General features: G+C 36.5%; 4 protein-coding genes and 1 long non-coding RNA gene across 5 annotated transcripts; 2 read left to right on the top strand and 3 right to left on the bottom strand.

The window, feature by feature from the left end:
* Positions 1-947: 947 nt before the first annotated feature.
* Positions 948-2,035, bottom strand: LOC121756838 (putative pentatricopeptide repeat-containing protein At1g53330). The gene has a single exon (XM_042152243.1). The coding sequence runs from the start codon at positions 2,016-2,018 to the stop codon at positions 1,101-1,103; it is 918 nt and encodes a 305-aa protein (XP_042008177.1). The 5' UTR covers positions 2,019-2,035; the 3' UTR covers positions 948-1,100.
* A 987-nt stretch (positions 2,036-3,022) lies between these two features.
* On the top strand, positions 3,023-3,406 carry LOC121757407 (probable receptor-like protein kinase At4g10390). The gene has a single exon (XM_042152961.1). The coding sequence runs from the start codon at positions 3,023-3,025 to the stop codon at positions 3,404-3,406; it is 384 nt and encodes a 127-aa protein (XP_042008895.1).
* Positions 3,407-7,591: 4,185 nt separating this feature from the next.
* On the top strand, positions 7,592-8,351 carry LOC121758230 (putative B3 domain-containing protein At3g49610). Its single transcript, XM_042153650.1, has one exon. It carries the CDS (start codon positions 7,747-7,749, stop codon positions 8,158-8,160), a length of 414 nt encoding a protein of 137 aa, XP_042009584.1. The 5' UTR covers positions 7,592-7,746; the 3' UTR covers positions 8,161-8,351.
* Positions 8,352-9,233: 882 nt separating this feature from the next.
* On the bottom strand, positions 9,234-10,153 carry LOC121757406 (putative B3 domain-containing protein At3g24850). The gene has a single exon (XM_042152960.1). The coding sequence runs from the start codon at positions 10,151-10,153 to the stop codon at positions 9,356-9,358; it is 798 nt and encodes a 265-aa protein (XP_042008894.1). The 3' UTR covers positions 9,234-9,355.
* A 1,847-nt stretch (positions 10,154-12,000) lies between these two features.
* LOC121759243 lies at positions 12,001-13,811 on the bottom strand. Its single transcript, XR_006041620.1, has 2 exons — positions 12,510-13,811; positions 12,001-12,212 (listed from the first exon to the last, which is right to left on the bottom strand). It is a non-coding gene; the product is annotated as an uncharacterized LOC121759243 (long non-coding RNA).
* Positions 13,812-16,390: the final 2,579 nt, after the last annotated feature.

Raw genomic sequence — 16,390 nt, 5'->3', positions numbered from 1 at the left:
CAGACTTGAAACCTCCCCCTTTATTCGTGGCTCGCCGTTCACACTTGAAATATTCTTCTTCTTCTTCTGATTCTCTAATTGCCTCAGAACATCCTCCCAAACTGATCGACTCTCGCATTGTTGAGTAATGCAAACCCACGCTGAGAGATCAGAGGAGGTCGTCTCGTTGTAGAGCTTCTTGACAATGGCAGTCTTGCCTGACCCTCCCATTCCCCATACTGAAATAATCCTATCCTCTGTGTCTTTCCCTATATGATGAACAAGCTGATCCACCTCATCCTCCATGCCTAGGAAGCAATCTCCCATCTCAGAATTAGGGAAAGTCTTCCTTGACATGTTGTTTCCAGCCGAGCTTTCCCCCTCTCCATTTGGATTGATGATTATGCTTCTTTTTATGTCATTTTCTTGCATATCCTTGCTTCCTCTCCAGACTTGATGTAATTTGTGAAATCTCGGAGCCTAACTGGTGGAGTGAGTTGCAATCTGTCAGAATGCAGGAATATTTGCGGACGAACTGTGTGAGGCCTCTTCTCCTTGAAGAAACTTGATAAGCTGCGTGTCTTTCAATGGCGGATTCGGATGTATAGACGAGGTCTCTGATCTCTGAGATCCAATTGGAGATTGTTCTGCTTTCATGTCGTCTTTTATCAGCGTCTTCGAGGAAACACTTCATCTCGTTAAGTTGCCACTCGAGCTCCTTGACTTGATCAGCCACACCAGCTAAAAACTTTCCCTCTTCCAATAGCAAATCGCGGATGGTTTCCAGAGCAATCGACGCCACTGCCTCTGCCATTGCAACAATTACAAGCTTTGATTGTTTGGTCAACGCAAGATGTGAAGAAAAGGGGATAAAGAAGGAATCAAAGAAACAAGAGAGTAGCAAAAAAGCAGCTTGCAGAATAGTAGTACTATATTATATATACAAATTGGATGTTTCAGCTGCCAAATAATTAAACATAACAAAATTAACTAGGTGACAAGACAACTTTTCTTGTTTTCTATTGAACATGATTAGTTGGAGTCTTGGAGAATTATGTCCGTTTTCACAGCCGTCTTTCTCAATCTCACTTAAAGCCCCAAAAGCCAACCCAAACTCATTCTCAATATCCATGTATCATTGCGTTATAAGTTGCTGTATCGGGCTTACACCCGTTTCCCCTCATCTCCTCCAACAATCCAGAAACCTCCCCCTTTCGATTAGCCTTGAAAGACGCACTGATCAATGTAGAATAAACCGCAGGAACCAATTCCACCTTCTTTCTCAACATCTCACCCTTCAACCTAATGGCCTCATCCAATCGAAATACCCTACAAAGCCCCTTCATCAAAGCTATATAGATATGTGCATTAGGTCTGATTTTGAAATCCCTCTCCATCCTTCTCTTCAAACTGAAAGCCGCATCCAGCTCCGAATTCGCGGAAAGCCCGTTAATCAAAGTCCCAAATGTCACCACATTAGGCTCAACCCCTCTCCTCAGCATTTCATCAAACACCTTCCGCGCGCTCACCAAATCAACCATCACACAAAATGCATTTATCAGAATGTTGTACGTACAAGCATCAGGGCTCCCGTAATCCTCAATCCGGTCATAAACCTCCATCATCTTATCGAATTCGTGACATACAAGGAGCCCGTTCAGCAACGTGTTCACTGATTTCACAGTCCTTCGGCATCGATATGAGGGAATTTCGTCGAACAGGTGGAGGGCCTTACTGGGCAAGCGCGATCGGCCGTAGAACGTCATAATGTTGCAGAAAATTATTTCTTCCTGACTAATTCGGGTGTCTTTCTTCAAGTTTTCCATGACATTTTCCATTTCGGAGAACATTTTGGCTCTGCCGAGTTTGGAGATGATGAGATCGTAGGAGAGGAGAGAGTGACGAAATGGTTTGGCATTTGAGTGATGCGGGTTAGGGTTGAGGAAGAGTTGAAGAGCTAGCTTTGGGTCTTTTTCGCGACGGAGGAGTGAGGAGAGTGTGAATGGTGACAACATTAGCTTAGTCTTCATTCTCTGCATTTCTGAACTAAGCCTTCCATTTCATTCATCTTTTTTAAACAATATGTGGGCTTGGTGGAAAAGTATGTAAGAAAAAATGGAAAAGTGGTCCAAGAATTGGCCCAAATCATCTTTTTTTAATTATTTTATGCACTAAAATCTTAAATTAAGCTTCTTATGAGAATTTCTATTCAACTAACCAAAATATGATTTATTTTAGTAGTATAAAATTAATAAAAGTATTAGAGCAAATATATTAAGAGCCAAATTCGTTACTTTAAAGAAGGCCTAATATTATTAGTAGCGATGATAATTTTGTTGTCCAAACTAGATAAATTTGTTACATGTATATACGTAATACACGAATAAATTTGTCCAAACTAGATAACTTTGTTACAAGTATATACGTAATACTAATAAATTTGTCCAAACAAGATAAATTTGTTACATGTATATTATTAGGCTTCGTTTGATTGCCATGATAGAAAATAGCAAGATAGTTATCTTAAGATAGCATTTTCGGGCCGAAAATGAGATAGTGTCTGATAGTATTTTTATGATATTGTTTGATTGACAAGATTGTGTTTTATAAATAAGATGTAAAATGACAGAAATGTCCTTGTTACTAAATATATTTGTATGTAAATGTGTATCTCTATTTTATGATTAAGTTAAGTAAATTGGTGTTAATGATGATGCTATCAACAAAATTATTAACGATAATCAACAAATCATAATTAAAATGTCCCAAGAAAAGATGAACAAATTAAATTTTCCATTGAAAATTTGAAAAAAAAGATTGATTTTGAAGAAATAACATTCTAATTTTTGAATTTATCAACTCTAATAGTTACGAGTTTTTAATTATTAAAAATGATAATAAAATTCTAAAAATAATTATATGTCTCTAATTAGTTGCATAATGATTAATAGTAAATTATCAACTCTAATAGTTACGAGTTTTTAATTATTAAAAATGATAATAAAATTCTAAAAATAATTATATGCCTCTAATTAGTTGCATAATGATTAATAGTAAAAAAATCAACTCCGCCGCCGCCGTCAAGCTCTACCGCAGCAGCGGCAGCAACCAGCGCGTGTACGCCGCCTTCAACCAGGAGCTCCAAATACTGCTCCACATCCGCCACCCAAACATCGTGAAGCTCCTCGGCTACGCGGAAAATCAAGGCGCCCTGATAATGGAGTTCGTCCCCAACGGCACCTTGCACCACAAGCTCCATCACGCCTCCCACACTCCTCCACTCACGTGGAATCAACGCGCCGCCGTCGCGTTCCAGCTCGCCTCCGCCATCGCCCACCTCCACGATACCTGCGCCCCTCACATCGTCCACGCCGACGTTAAGCCTTCGAACGTACTTCTCGACGGTGATCTCAATTGCAAGCTCTGAGAAGCCCAACTCCAAAAATACAATAAAAGCATCACCAAAATCATTCAATAGAATGAGCTTTGAAGATTTGCAGAAGATATAGAAAAGTGAGTAAAATTGGGGGTGAGAGAAGAGTTGCAGGAGAGAGAGAGAGAGTAAAAGTGGGAGAGAGAGAGGGCAATATTGACTATCATAGGGGAACAGTACACTATCACTGCTTTTGTGTGGTATAGTGTATTCACACATTTGTGGATAGTCTACCGGGCTTAGGCGGGCTTTAGCAAATTTTCAGGCTTAGAGATAGTAGTATCATGGCAACCAAACACCTGATATACCTCTGATAGGCGACCCTATCAAGGCCTATTGATGTGTAATTTTCGAGCTTTTATATTAATGGATTATTAACACACAAGTTTAATAAAATAGCTCTAATATTACAATCTATCTGCAAGAGTACAGAGTCGACTGTAGTACTTCGAGTGTCGAACCACAGGGAGGCGTAGGTTATTTAACAAGAATTGACAAGACTAAAAAAAAACTAAATTTACAAACTAAGGAAGACTTTTCAAAAAGGAAAAAGATGTCACTCCAAGTTGCTCACGAGGCTTGTATTGTTCTACACCTATATTAAAAGCACATATTTGGGATTAACTAATCAACCTAATCGCGTGCACTGAACATGTCTACGACGTATAGTTCACAGTCAGCTGAACACTTGTTCCATGAACCAACTTTCAACGACATTTAATTCCTGCAGATGCGCGGGAACGAACGTCGTCTACTATAATCACTTACCTAATCCACTATCAATTTATCCCCTGAACAGTTCTAAATCGATAGCAAACCAACAAACGATCAATCCTAAGCTATGTTAAAGAGACGATAGCAAAGGAATTAACATCACTACATCATTAGCCAAAAACATAGTGAATAAAATTAAGCACATTGTAGGACACAAACATATGATATTGATGGTGTAAAAACATCCGTACAAGCCTAGATTACAACTTGGAGCAACAATGAGAGCTTAGCCTAAACACATGGTGAATTTGCAATTAAAACCGTAGGATTCAAGCTCTTGATGAGTGGAGTTGGGATTTGGAGTTGGATCGTCGGAGAGTAGACCGACCTTCCTCCTCTCTTCCTCTCCTTTCTGTCACCCGCTGTCTCTCTCCTCTGCCCAAAAAAAACGTCACCCCTCCAATACCCAATATTTGGGCATTAAAATACTCCCATTAAAATTACTTTGTCAACTGCCACGTCTTTTTAATGCCCCCAGCCCTTTTCTTTTCCTTCTACAGCCTTTTTCCCCAGCCGTCCACCACCTTTCTCAATTTCTTTTTTTGTGCCTCAATAAATGCCCCCTCACGTCACATCTATCTCTTCCCAAAACTGCAATATTGCAGTTAAAAAAAAAACTACCCGGCCGGGTTGTATTTTTGGGCTGAAAAATAACCCGGCCGGGTGACATAAAATCGACCCCCTCCTGGACTTTCCATGCCTCGCGAAAATCACCCGGCCGGGTTGTATTTTTGGGCATGAAATTAACCCGGTCGGGTGGCCACTTTTGAGAGCTTTCTGCACAGCTTTTCACCCTCCAAGCTTCCTTCTTTGTTTCACCATTTACTCCTCTTCCTACACCATAAAACACACTTTTGCAAGCATCAAACTATATAAATCATGTAAAGTTATGGGAATAACAATGTAAATTTGATTCACATCACCTATCAGTACAACCAAATGAGTCCTTAGGAGCGATGATAATGTTGCTGCCCTAACTTGATAAATTTTACTAAAATAACGTAATACACCAATGAAAATAGTAACACATCTTTGAGCTTTCACTTATTCTCCTATATGACAAAGTTGATATCATGAGGTAATAAGCATCTTCATTAATCGATATTTAATGTCTACCCACTATTTATAACTTAAGATTTGATTAGTTTATGGCTCACAAATTGGAAATATATTTTGATTTTATATTTTTATAGGACGATAATTTGAATTTTAGTTTCAGCAAAATGAACTAGTATAACATTTGATTCCGCTGCCTATCAGTGTAAACCATGAAGGCGTTTGGTTGACAGGAATGTAAAGTTAACAAGGAAAATGATTCTTGGAAAAATGAATCATAGGAATATGATTCCTAATAACTTTATTTTCTCGTATTTGGAAAATATCAAGATTTTATATTTTATATTTGATTTAAACATCAAACTAAAAATATAGTACTTATTATTTTTTTATAATAATATAAATTTTTTAATAAATTATTTATTACAAATGATAATAATTATATTATATTTATTATTACGATGGATAGTTTAAATATGGAATTATGGATCATCCATCATAATATATAATAATATAATTGGCATTATAGTTACATGGAGTATTATAATCAAAATAAATATGATTATTATTATTATTTAGAATAATAAATATGATTATTATTATAATTATAATATTTACGGATATTATAATTAAAAGAAATTTATGATTTAAATTTCACTACGATATTATTGATTAATTATTAATTTATAAAATAATAATAATTATTTATTATTATTATCTCATTTATATTATATATTTTATTTTAATTATTTAATAAATTATTAATTATTATTATAATAACAATTATATAGAAATATTAAAATAATATAGTTATAATTATGATAAATTTAATTATAGTTATTTATTGTACTGAAATTAAGTATGATTTATAATTTAAAATTATTTTTAAAACATTGTATTTATTAATAATAATAATAATAATAATATATTGTATTAAATATGTATGAATCCTAAAATTAGGAAAAAGAATACCTAAGATAAGCTAGGATTCTGATTCCTAGAAAGTTGTACTAACTTTCCTTATTCTCGGGATACTGATTACTTTCCCAGATTGATTAAAAATCGAAACAAACACAAGAATTTAGAATGTAAGGAATCAGATTACTTTCACAGACAGAATACTGGCAACCAAACATGGCCGAAGGGATTTTAGTTTCCCATGAATTTATTGAACTTATTAATGTCCCTTTGAGCACTCTATTCATAGATAGTCACGAGAAATGATATTTTTAAAATTATTTCACAAAATGTCCCTTTGAGCACTCTATTCATAGATAGTCACGAGAAATGATATTTTTAAAATTATTTCACAAATAGACATACTCATTAACATGATGTCACCGTATTTTTTTGTCAAAGTCTAGTGATAAAAAAATTAGTACTACTTTGTTAACTTTTTTTCAATAAATACAATCAAGGCATATTCGGTCGAGTATTAACGGATAGTCACCTACCGTTAAATGTGAAATCAACAGCATATTTTGATAGGATTAATCAATCACACCAAGTCTTTAATTTAGGATAGATTAAATAAATTAATTATCCATGATTATATTTCTCTTTACACCATATCTCTTAATTTGGGATTGGATATGTATATGGATAATAGATTAGATATGGTAATATATTTGAATTTAAATTTGTTGCAAGATAACTATGTCTTGAATCTTTTTTACACATATCTCATAAATTTCCAATTCTTTCTTTATTCAATCTAAACAAAAATAAAAATCCTCATTCTATGGCACAAATTATTACATTCAATCTCTCAATCCACAAAGATGGGGAAGAGAGACATAACCATGGACATATGAAAGACATGCTTCACATGAAGGTTGATTTCCTTGGCATTCATGAAAGACATGCTTCACATGAAGGTTGATTTCCTCGCCGTCGTCGGACGAGCAAAGGAGATACACGAAAACGAGGCATTGTCGGAAACTCTATTGGAATATATAAGATATAGGTTGGAGGAGTAATTTAGTTTGGAGGAAATATTTGAGAAGAGAATGGATGGAACATATGTGAAATGATTTTTGGAGTGGTTGTGATGTGGGGAAACAAAGAAACGCTCTATTTCTCAAATCCTCTCAACTTCTCAGCTTATTCAAAATGTTACAACCAACTCTATTTATAGGCATCCTAACGCATTCTAGAATTCTCTACTTAATTCTTTTTATATTCTAAATATCTAGATTTTTATTCAGAAAAATCTAGATATTTTTAGATAACATCTACTATATTCTAGAGAATTCTATCTCTAGTTAATTCTACCTAATTCTAGATCATTCTATATAATATCTAGATATTTACAAAATCAAGTTTATTAATTAATATTCCAACAAACTCAACCCCTTGTCGACCACAAGGCAAAAACCCTCAAGCGGCGTAGAGACGAATACGTCCCGAAGCCAAAGCCATAAAGGCGGAAGAGAAGGCCGCCCCTTCCCCTCTTCGCCGGAAAGCCGCCGCTGCCGGAGGAATTCCACGCCGCGATCGAGCAGATGGCCCTAGTCAAAAAAGGCGCCACGACGGAGGCGAAACTGGTGATACAGAAGAAGCTCTACCATACCGACCTGAGCAGCGGCCACAACCGCCTCTCGATCCCGTTCAACGACATCGAAAACGATTTTCTCACGGAGGAGGAAAAGCAGTATCTCCTCGGCCAAGATGAGAAAAAGAAGAAGCTGGTTAAGACCGTGCCTCCGTCGCTGGAGGTGGAGACGGTGAAGCTTTGCCGGTGGGATATGCCGAAGAAGAGTCGGAAGACGTCGACCTACGTTATTCGAGGGAGTTGGAATGCGATTGTGAAGAGCAATAAACTCCGGTTCAACAGGACGGCGCAGCTGTGGGGTTTTCGGGTTGATCGGGAGCTGTGCTTCGCGCTCATGAAGGTGACGAGGAATCATGCCGCTTGAATTTAGGAATTAGGGTTTTATGTTTTGTGGAAAGGGTTTAGGGTTTAACTAATTTGTATACTACTAGTATTGCTTGTTAGAATGAATTGTTAGTGGTTACTTGTTGTTAGTGTTCCAATTGTTTTATTGTAACCAAATACTCCATCTGTCAATTTATCGTTTTTAATTTCAGTGAGAATGAGTTTTAAGTACTCCCTCCATCACATAGTAGATGGCATAGTTAATGGCATAGTTGAAGAATGACATGAGATTTTAGGAGATGTTGTTTTGTGTATTAGATGAAGAGAGAAAATAGTGTATTTATATTAATGTGAGATAATTTTTTTCAAAAAAGTGAAATGTGACATCTTTTGTGGGACAAACTTAAAAGAAAAGTATGACATCTATTATGGACGAAAAGAGTATCTTTTAGTGAAAATCATTCTAATCTCGTCATTTTGGCTCATCATCTTGATCATGAATTTGTGGAGGTTGAATCATCCTATATATGATTAAAAACTTAGAAAATGATTGAATCCTTACTTTAGTTTTATAAGTCCACTTATTAAGTTAATGTTACAATGAGTCAATAGTATGATGCTTGTGTTGAGAAGAAGGGTAGTGAAACGTGGATTGAATGCATTAGAAGAGAAGAAAAATTACGAATTTATCGTTATTATAGTTGATGTTGTATAGAATCTCGCTCGCTATTTTTTCGCAATATAATTTGAATTGTATATTTCGTTATTAAAGTTTTTGTTTTTTTAAAAGATGAAGTAGTGGGAATCAAGTCATTATAAATTATTATCTCTTTTTTAAAAAACAGCTGGCCATCGATATCTGCACATCTACACATTCATTAACAAATTTCTCAACTATATCCAAATTAAAACCCTAACCAATTTATATTAGTATTTCATAAGAGTAACTAATTAAATACCTATGCATCGATGAACGGAGAATAAATTGAAATTGAAATAGAAATAGAAAAAGTAACCAAAAATAACCAAAATTAAAACGTACTCATTCTCATTACTTGAAGCCTAGAAGACAAAGTTAATAACCATAAATTGTTGGATAATTGATGACAAAATAATCACAAACAATACATAGAATAAAAGATAACAAACAAACAAACAATACCACTACCTAAACTAATTATTCAAACCCCACAATACCTAAAACCCTAATTCCAGAATCCGACCACCGCCGTAATTCAGTCGGCGAGATTCGTTGGCACACTCACGAGTGCGAAACACAGCTCCCAATCAACCCGAAAACACCACAGCTGCACCGTCATCCCCAGGATGAGGTCATTGTTGTTCACAATCGCATTCCATTTCCCTCTAATCGCGTAGGTGGACGACGTCTTCCCGTTCTCCTTGGGCATATCCCACCGGCAAAACCTCACCGTCTCCACCTCCAGCGACGGCTGCACGATCTCCACCTCAAGAAACAGCTTCTTCTTTTTCTCATCATGGCCGAGGAGATACTGCTTCTCCTCCTCCGTGAGAAAATCATTTTCGATGTTGTTGAACGGAATCGAGAGGCGGTTGTGGCCGCTGCTCAGGTCGGTACTGGTGAGCTGCTTCTGTATCACCAATTTCGCCTCCGTTGCAACCGCTTTTTTGGCTAGGGCCATCTCCTTGATCGCGGTGTAAAATTCCGCCGGCAGCGGCGGCTTTTCGCGGAGGGGGGGAGGGAGCGGCCTTCTCACCCGCTTCGGCTTCGGCGAGAGGGGGGGAAGGGGCGGCCTTCTTCGCTTAGGCCTCGCAGCGGCGGCGGGGACGGGGGCTGGGGAGGCTTCGTCTCTAGGCCTTTTCGGCAAAATGCAGATGATCGGCTTTTTGCCCTTGCGGTCGACAACACGTTGGCTTTCCCGGAACGCCTTCTCCTCGCTGTCGCGTATCTCCGTTGCTCGTTCGGCGACGATGCATAGTGCGTCGAAGAGATCCACAGGCCTGTGAAGGTAGTCTTTGAGATCATCCTTGGTTATATCTCTATGCACCACCATATTTCTTTACGGTTGAATTAATGTGGAAGTTTTTGGGGTTTTATAGGGGATATACTAAGCCTTTTTATACGAGGATTCGAGATTATAATTTGAGATATGCATGTCTATTGTAATCGAGATATGCACGGTAAGATCATAATATAATTAGACTGATTTTTTTTAATTAAATAGAATTAAGTAAAGTCTATTGTAATCGAATCCATTATGTTGAAGAAACTTGAGGTTTAGGTTTTAGAAAAATAAAAGAACCTTAGAAATTGTGGTAGAATTATTCGTCGCTTAAACCAAATTTTTTTACAACGAATGACGTAGACAGAGTACTACTACAAAAGGTCGCTTAAACTGAAAAGGGAAAGGATTTTACAACGTACTCCTATATTACAAAAATTTAACTATTCCTTCGTTACAACAAAGTTGAGTCATTTCCCTTTTTGACAAAAAAAATAAAATATCCAATCACTCTTATTTTATTTCATCATCTACTTTACTCTCTCTTTATCTCTCCTATTTTTCTCTATTTCCAATTTTATTATATTTTCATTTAATCCATTCAACACAATTTCTTAATCTTCTTGCCAAAAAGTTTTATATCAACTTAGTTGGGACGGATGGAGTACTACTACAACTACTTTTTAAGGATACAAAAATATTTACACAGTTAACTACGTTATAAAATTTTGAAAAATACTAACAATTTTTGTCTTTAATTTTTAGCTTATCAAGTTCACATTCTTCTAAACGCAAACATCTAAGGTGAACAAGATTAGTAATTCCTCCCGGTAACCTTCCTCCTGAAAGTCTGAATCTCTTGATAAATAGATCTCTCAACAATTTCAATTTCTGAAAATCAAGTATACTTTGTGAGGGAAACTCAATAATATTCGATTTTATGAGATTGGATATTTGAAGAGACCTTATATGTTTGCTAGTATCTTCTCCAAAAGCGACTGTAAGCTCATGCTCAACTTCACTTCTGAAACGGATAGCCAAATGTTGGATTTTCATATGTGAGGAAGCTTCCAATAGTAAGGTACTAAGTTTCCCACCTTGATACTCCAAACTCTGCACACCAAAATCCTCTATTTTCCCCAATTTCAAACATAGTTCTCGTACTACATCATGAAGTTTGCATGAATGATAGTAGTATTTTCTAGTTCTATTGGCGACATCATAAGCTAACTGGAATTCAACTTGAACGATGGGACCTGGAGGCCAACTCACTTGAGTACAGCTCAGCAATGTCAATTAAAGTTTTCTCCTTGTCTTCAATATTTTTATATGAAATCATGCCTTGTGCTATCCACATCCTACCTATATAGATGCATAGCATGTATGGTTTGGTCCTCGTTGAATATACCCATATAGAGAAAGCAGAGGTTCAAATAATAGGGTAGACTTTCACACTACTAGAAAATTGGCTTTTAATGACACTTGAAAATGTGAGCAGGAATATGTTTTTATTACACTTTATCTATAATCACACCTTGTGTGAATGTGATGACAGTAAATGTAAGAATAGGTAACTTGTAATAATACACATTCTATTACCACACTCATAAATGTCAAGAAAAACACAATCTCATGTCACTTAAAAGTGTAAGGATATTATCAATGCGAGCACACCCATTATTATATCTAAATATCTACAGAATCCCCCTCACAAATATTGATAATTACATTTTCACCTACAAATATCCATAATTTACAGTTTTAACCTACATATATGTAAAAATTATCTTTTCATCCTCCAAACATTTATAAATTGCATTATTTGATTTTTCTAAATCTAAATATATATAATTACATCCATTTTCCAACGTACTATCAATTCCCCATGACATTTAGCATGACTTCAAATACAAAACATATTTTTATATAAATAACTTATGTAATAGTTTTCATGTAATCGTATACAATATTAAATAAAAAGGTACAAAAAAGGTTCTAAATGACTATACAATTTATCTATCACTTAGGTTTTCTCTTAGAAGCTCCTTATTGCATTCTCATCCGCACTAGAATCCTTGGTTAACTTCATCTTCGCACCAACAATGTGTTCCTGTTATGATATTAGAAACACAAAATATTAACATCAATTTGTGTCAATAACATATCTTAGCAATGATAACTCAAAAATTGCTACATTCCATAACATCATAAATAAGGTCAAGAAAATTACTAAGGTGTTAACTGCTCTTCAGGACAAAGAAAATTTATCACACCGAGCTCAAATTGCTAATGAATTTACAAACACTCTTTTACTTGTCCGTTTCCTAGTGAATTTTCGATAGTCTGTAAGCTTAAGTTCCAGGTCCAATCAACAAAAATGAAACAAAAATAAAAGGTAAAGAAGTACCTCTATTTCCAGAGGCTCTTCCTCAAGCTTGACCACTCTTGCATCTATTTCCAACAGCCCTTTATCAAGCTCCAATACTCCCTCTTAGTTAAAAAAAGTTCGATTTTTCATCTAGTCAGATTTAGTTATTTAATTGACCTCAACTATTGCCTATAACATAATAAGCAAATCAATCAAGCAATGCATCATAGGTTTAATTTAGACATATATTTGATTGGATTAATTAATTTAAAACCAGAGATTATTATTATCATCACTATTTTTACAATTACATAAAAAATGATTATGTTTTTCACTTCATCAATAACTTTAAATAAACAATAGGGAAAAGGGCAGTGAGCAAGCAAGAACGGTAGAACACTTTCCTTCCTTTTAGCCCTTCACCACAACATGTAAATCATCACAACTCTCCTTATCATTCCTTTTCATCCATGTGAACACACACACAACCATTTTCTCAACACCATAACAGCAGGCAACATGATAATTTGTAGGCAACAACAGTACTATGTATCTTAAATTAGGATATAAGCCACCAAGCAAGAGCAACCCCCCAAACAGAACGAAAAATCATAGCTTGTCCTCAGGCTTTGCTTTCCATGTTTTGTGAATAGCTATCATCCCAAATACCAAGCTTCACCCGTTGTACACCTAATCAACGGGATAGATGCGGGCTAGATAATGAGAGTTCAGAGACTTAGCTTTAGGGCCGATTGGTGGACGGTGGCTACCTTGGCGGCGCATCCAGGCGACGCCGGCTGGGATTGCAGCGAGCGGAATCGCAGCTCGACGGAGGGCCAGCGGTGCGGGCGGAGCGAAGCTGTGGGTGCAGAGAGAGAGAGACGAAGCTTCATCTCCTTGCCCCACGGTGGGACACCAGCAACGAAGGGACCAGAGGCAGCGGCAGCGGGCCGCGGTGTTTCAAACGGACAGCCAGCTTGGCGGCGGCGGTGACCGACGGACGGCGAAGGGAGAGGCGCCGCCGAGTTCGCCTCGATCTAGGGTTCATTTCCAGACGCTACTTCGACTCGAGAGTTCCGATTGGAATTTGAGAGGGAGCTCGCCGGAAGGAGAATTCGCAGAGGGGAAAATGCCGGCGAAGCTCCGGCAACCCGTCGGAAGTAGAAATCGCGGGGAGAAGAAGGGAGATGGAATTTCGATTTTGGGGATTCTGATATAGGGTTTTCTTTGATTTAGAGATTTTTTGGGTTGAAAGTTGAATTTTGTGAGATGGGATTGAGAGTGAGAGAGGCGACGGGAATGAGAGTATGATTGGTTGGGCCTTTTCAATTTAATTTTAAGTTTGGGTCTCTTAATTAACTTTTGGGTTAGGAAACTAAAAAAATAAAACTTTAAATAAACAATACATGTCATCATGTCATGTAAATTAATAAAATAAATAATGGAGGAATTGTTAAAGTATTACGATCAAAATAAACAACAAAACATGAACTAGTAATTTCGACTAAATTGATTTTTATCAATTATCTTTTCAATAAGTGGTTTTTAATTACTTTCTTCTAAAACTAAATTTAATTACTTATTTGATTTTTTTATTTTAGAATCATGTTTAAGCATTCGATTATAACAACCACTCCGTGTATGACGTAGGAGCAAGTTTCCATTATTTGCACTTGATAGAAATGTGAATATAGGATTATTGAAATGACATTTTAACTCAAGTGTAACGTTAGTGCGTGACATAAATGTGATGAAAAATCAGTGTGTTGTTAGAGTTTCTATGTTGACACTTTTAATAAAGTGTGATAACCTTAATGTAATAACGGGTAATTTTTCTAGTAGTGTCATAGCTTAAGTTTAGCACTCAATTCAGTCACGCATGTAAATCCTATAATTTTTCGTATCCAAAATCGGTCTCGTACATGTTATTTATGTAGGGCTAGGTGGTCTTACTCATTTTAACTTAATATTTAATCGCAATTTTGACAATAAGGAGAAGCAAGTGAAGTGAATTTGTTTAAAATAAATTTTTCTGCTACGTAAGAATTTTGTTACGATACAAATAAAAAAAAAGGTGTGACTATCTTGGCAAGATATATATACACCTAAAGCCATTAATGAATTGTGCTTTCTTTAGAATTTAAAGTTTTGAGATATTTCATACTAGAAAACAGAAAATAATTAACTTTACATAATAAATGTGCAAACATTTTTTTTATTATACCTATGTTGACATTGATATTAAAGAATCTTGACATAGGGGTAGTAGACAATATTAGAAATGGGCCACTCACCCCTTAAAAGGCCTCATAAGGGGGAGGGTTATCCCCACTTATATAGATGAGCTAGGATCGTTACCAAGTCGATGTGGGACAAGAATTATGAATTTAACACGCCCCCTCACGTGTGGGCCGGAATGACACATCGGACTTCCATCACGTGGGTAGGCAAGAGAAGAGATAAAGAGAAATAATCCATCATCGACTTGGGCCCGCTCTGATACCATATTAGAAATGGGCCACTCACCCCTTAAAATGCCTCATAAGGGGGAGGGTTATCCACACTTATATAGATGAGCTAGGATCGTTACCAAGTCGATGTGGGACAAGAATTATGAATTTAACAGACAATCCATCCCATGTTAATTAGCATGACAGGAATCATTAGCATGCTGATATATTTTTTTGATGACACGTTACTATTTTTAGAAACTCTATCTCCAATTAATACACTTAACCACTTCTTTTCTTACCAATTAAATATTCAACTCTCTTTCTTCCTCTCACCATTTAATACTTACAATCACATTTTTTCTCCAATTAAACACATTAACCAACAACTCTTAAAATCTCGTGTCAATCAAGAAATGTGTCATCTTAGGCGACGGAGAGAGTAGTATATGATGAGAATATTTAGTAATTTACAACCGTATTCTCAACTTGTGAATTTAGTTGACAGTTCAATGAACACAACCAATATAGTCACTTGATAGAGCAAAGAAATAGCAAGCGATTCCTTACTCGAGTGCAAACGCAAAATCCAATTTAGATGTGTGGAGATTGGCTTAACTGAAGTGTTGTGGCAATAGAAATTCACATAAGATTTATTTTTCTCCAAATGTCAGATGTATTTTTCAGTAACAAGGTCGCAATTAGTATGTAACTGAAAACTAGATTCAATATGATCAACCTAATCAAGTTGAAGAAACTTTATAGAAGACAAGGTGGAATTGACGCTTGCTCGAAAAAAATGGCCGATTGACGAATATTTTGACCAAGAGGTGTTGAAACAAAGAAAAGAAAATCCAAAAAATAATATCCTTTATGGATGATATTGATTCAATCAAATCTCTTATAAAAGTATAAAATAATTGATGAATCCGCGAATTATTGATGATGATGAATGCTCGTAAAAATAAATTACGACACGGAAATTTTACGTGGTTCGATTTACTGAGGTAAATCTACGTCCACGGGGAGAAATGGGGGCAGGTTTGTATTGCTTGATCTGCGAATTACAGCTTACAACACAGACTTGCTATATGATTTTTTCTCTAGAGAGATTCTAACCTTTTTCTATCTGATCTAAGTTCTATTTATACATTGAACTAAGATCGTGGTTTGCAGCCCCACTAACAAGATCGTGGGTGAGCAATAACTGCTCAATAACTGCTTCGTACCACTAAATAGATCGTGGGTATAGCGGAGGTCGTGGAGGCCTTTCATGAGTCCACTAACTCCTAGTTCGGTCGAATGCTGAGACCGAACTGCTGGACTTTACCGATCAGCTCTTGCCGATCTGAGAGAGCTTGACTGGTCGGCTTTTACCGAGCTGTAGGCTGAGTCCGAACTCTTTGGTCGTGCCGAACTCTTTGGTGCCGAACAGATACTCTTTCTTGGGCTCTGGGCTGATGGGCCGTC

The sequence above is a fragment of the Salvia splendens genome, chromosome 12 (assembly GCF_004379255.2).
Source record: "Salvia splendens isolate huo1 chromosome 12, SspV2, whole genome shotgun sequence".
Lineage (NCBI taxonomy): Eukaryota > Viridiplantae > Streptophyta > Magnoliopsida > Lamiales > Lamiaceae > Salvia > Salvia splendens.
Note: the sequence above shows the minus strand (reverse complement) of the source record. Positions and strands in the feature narration are given on the sequence as shown.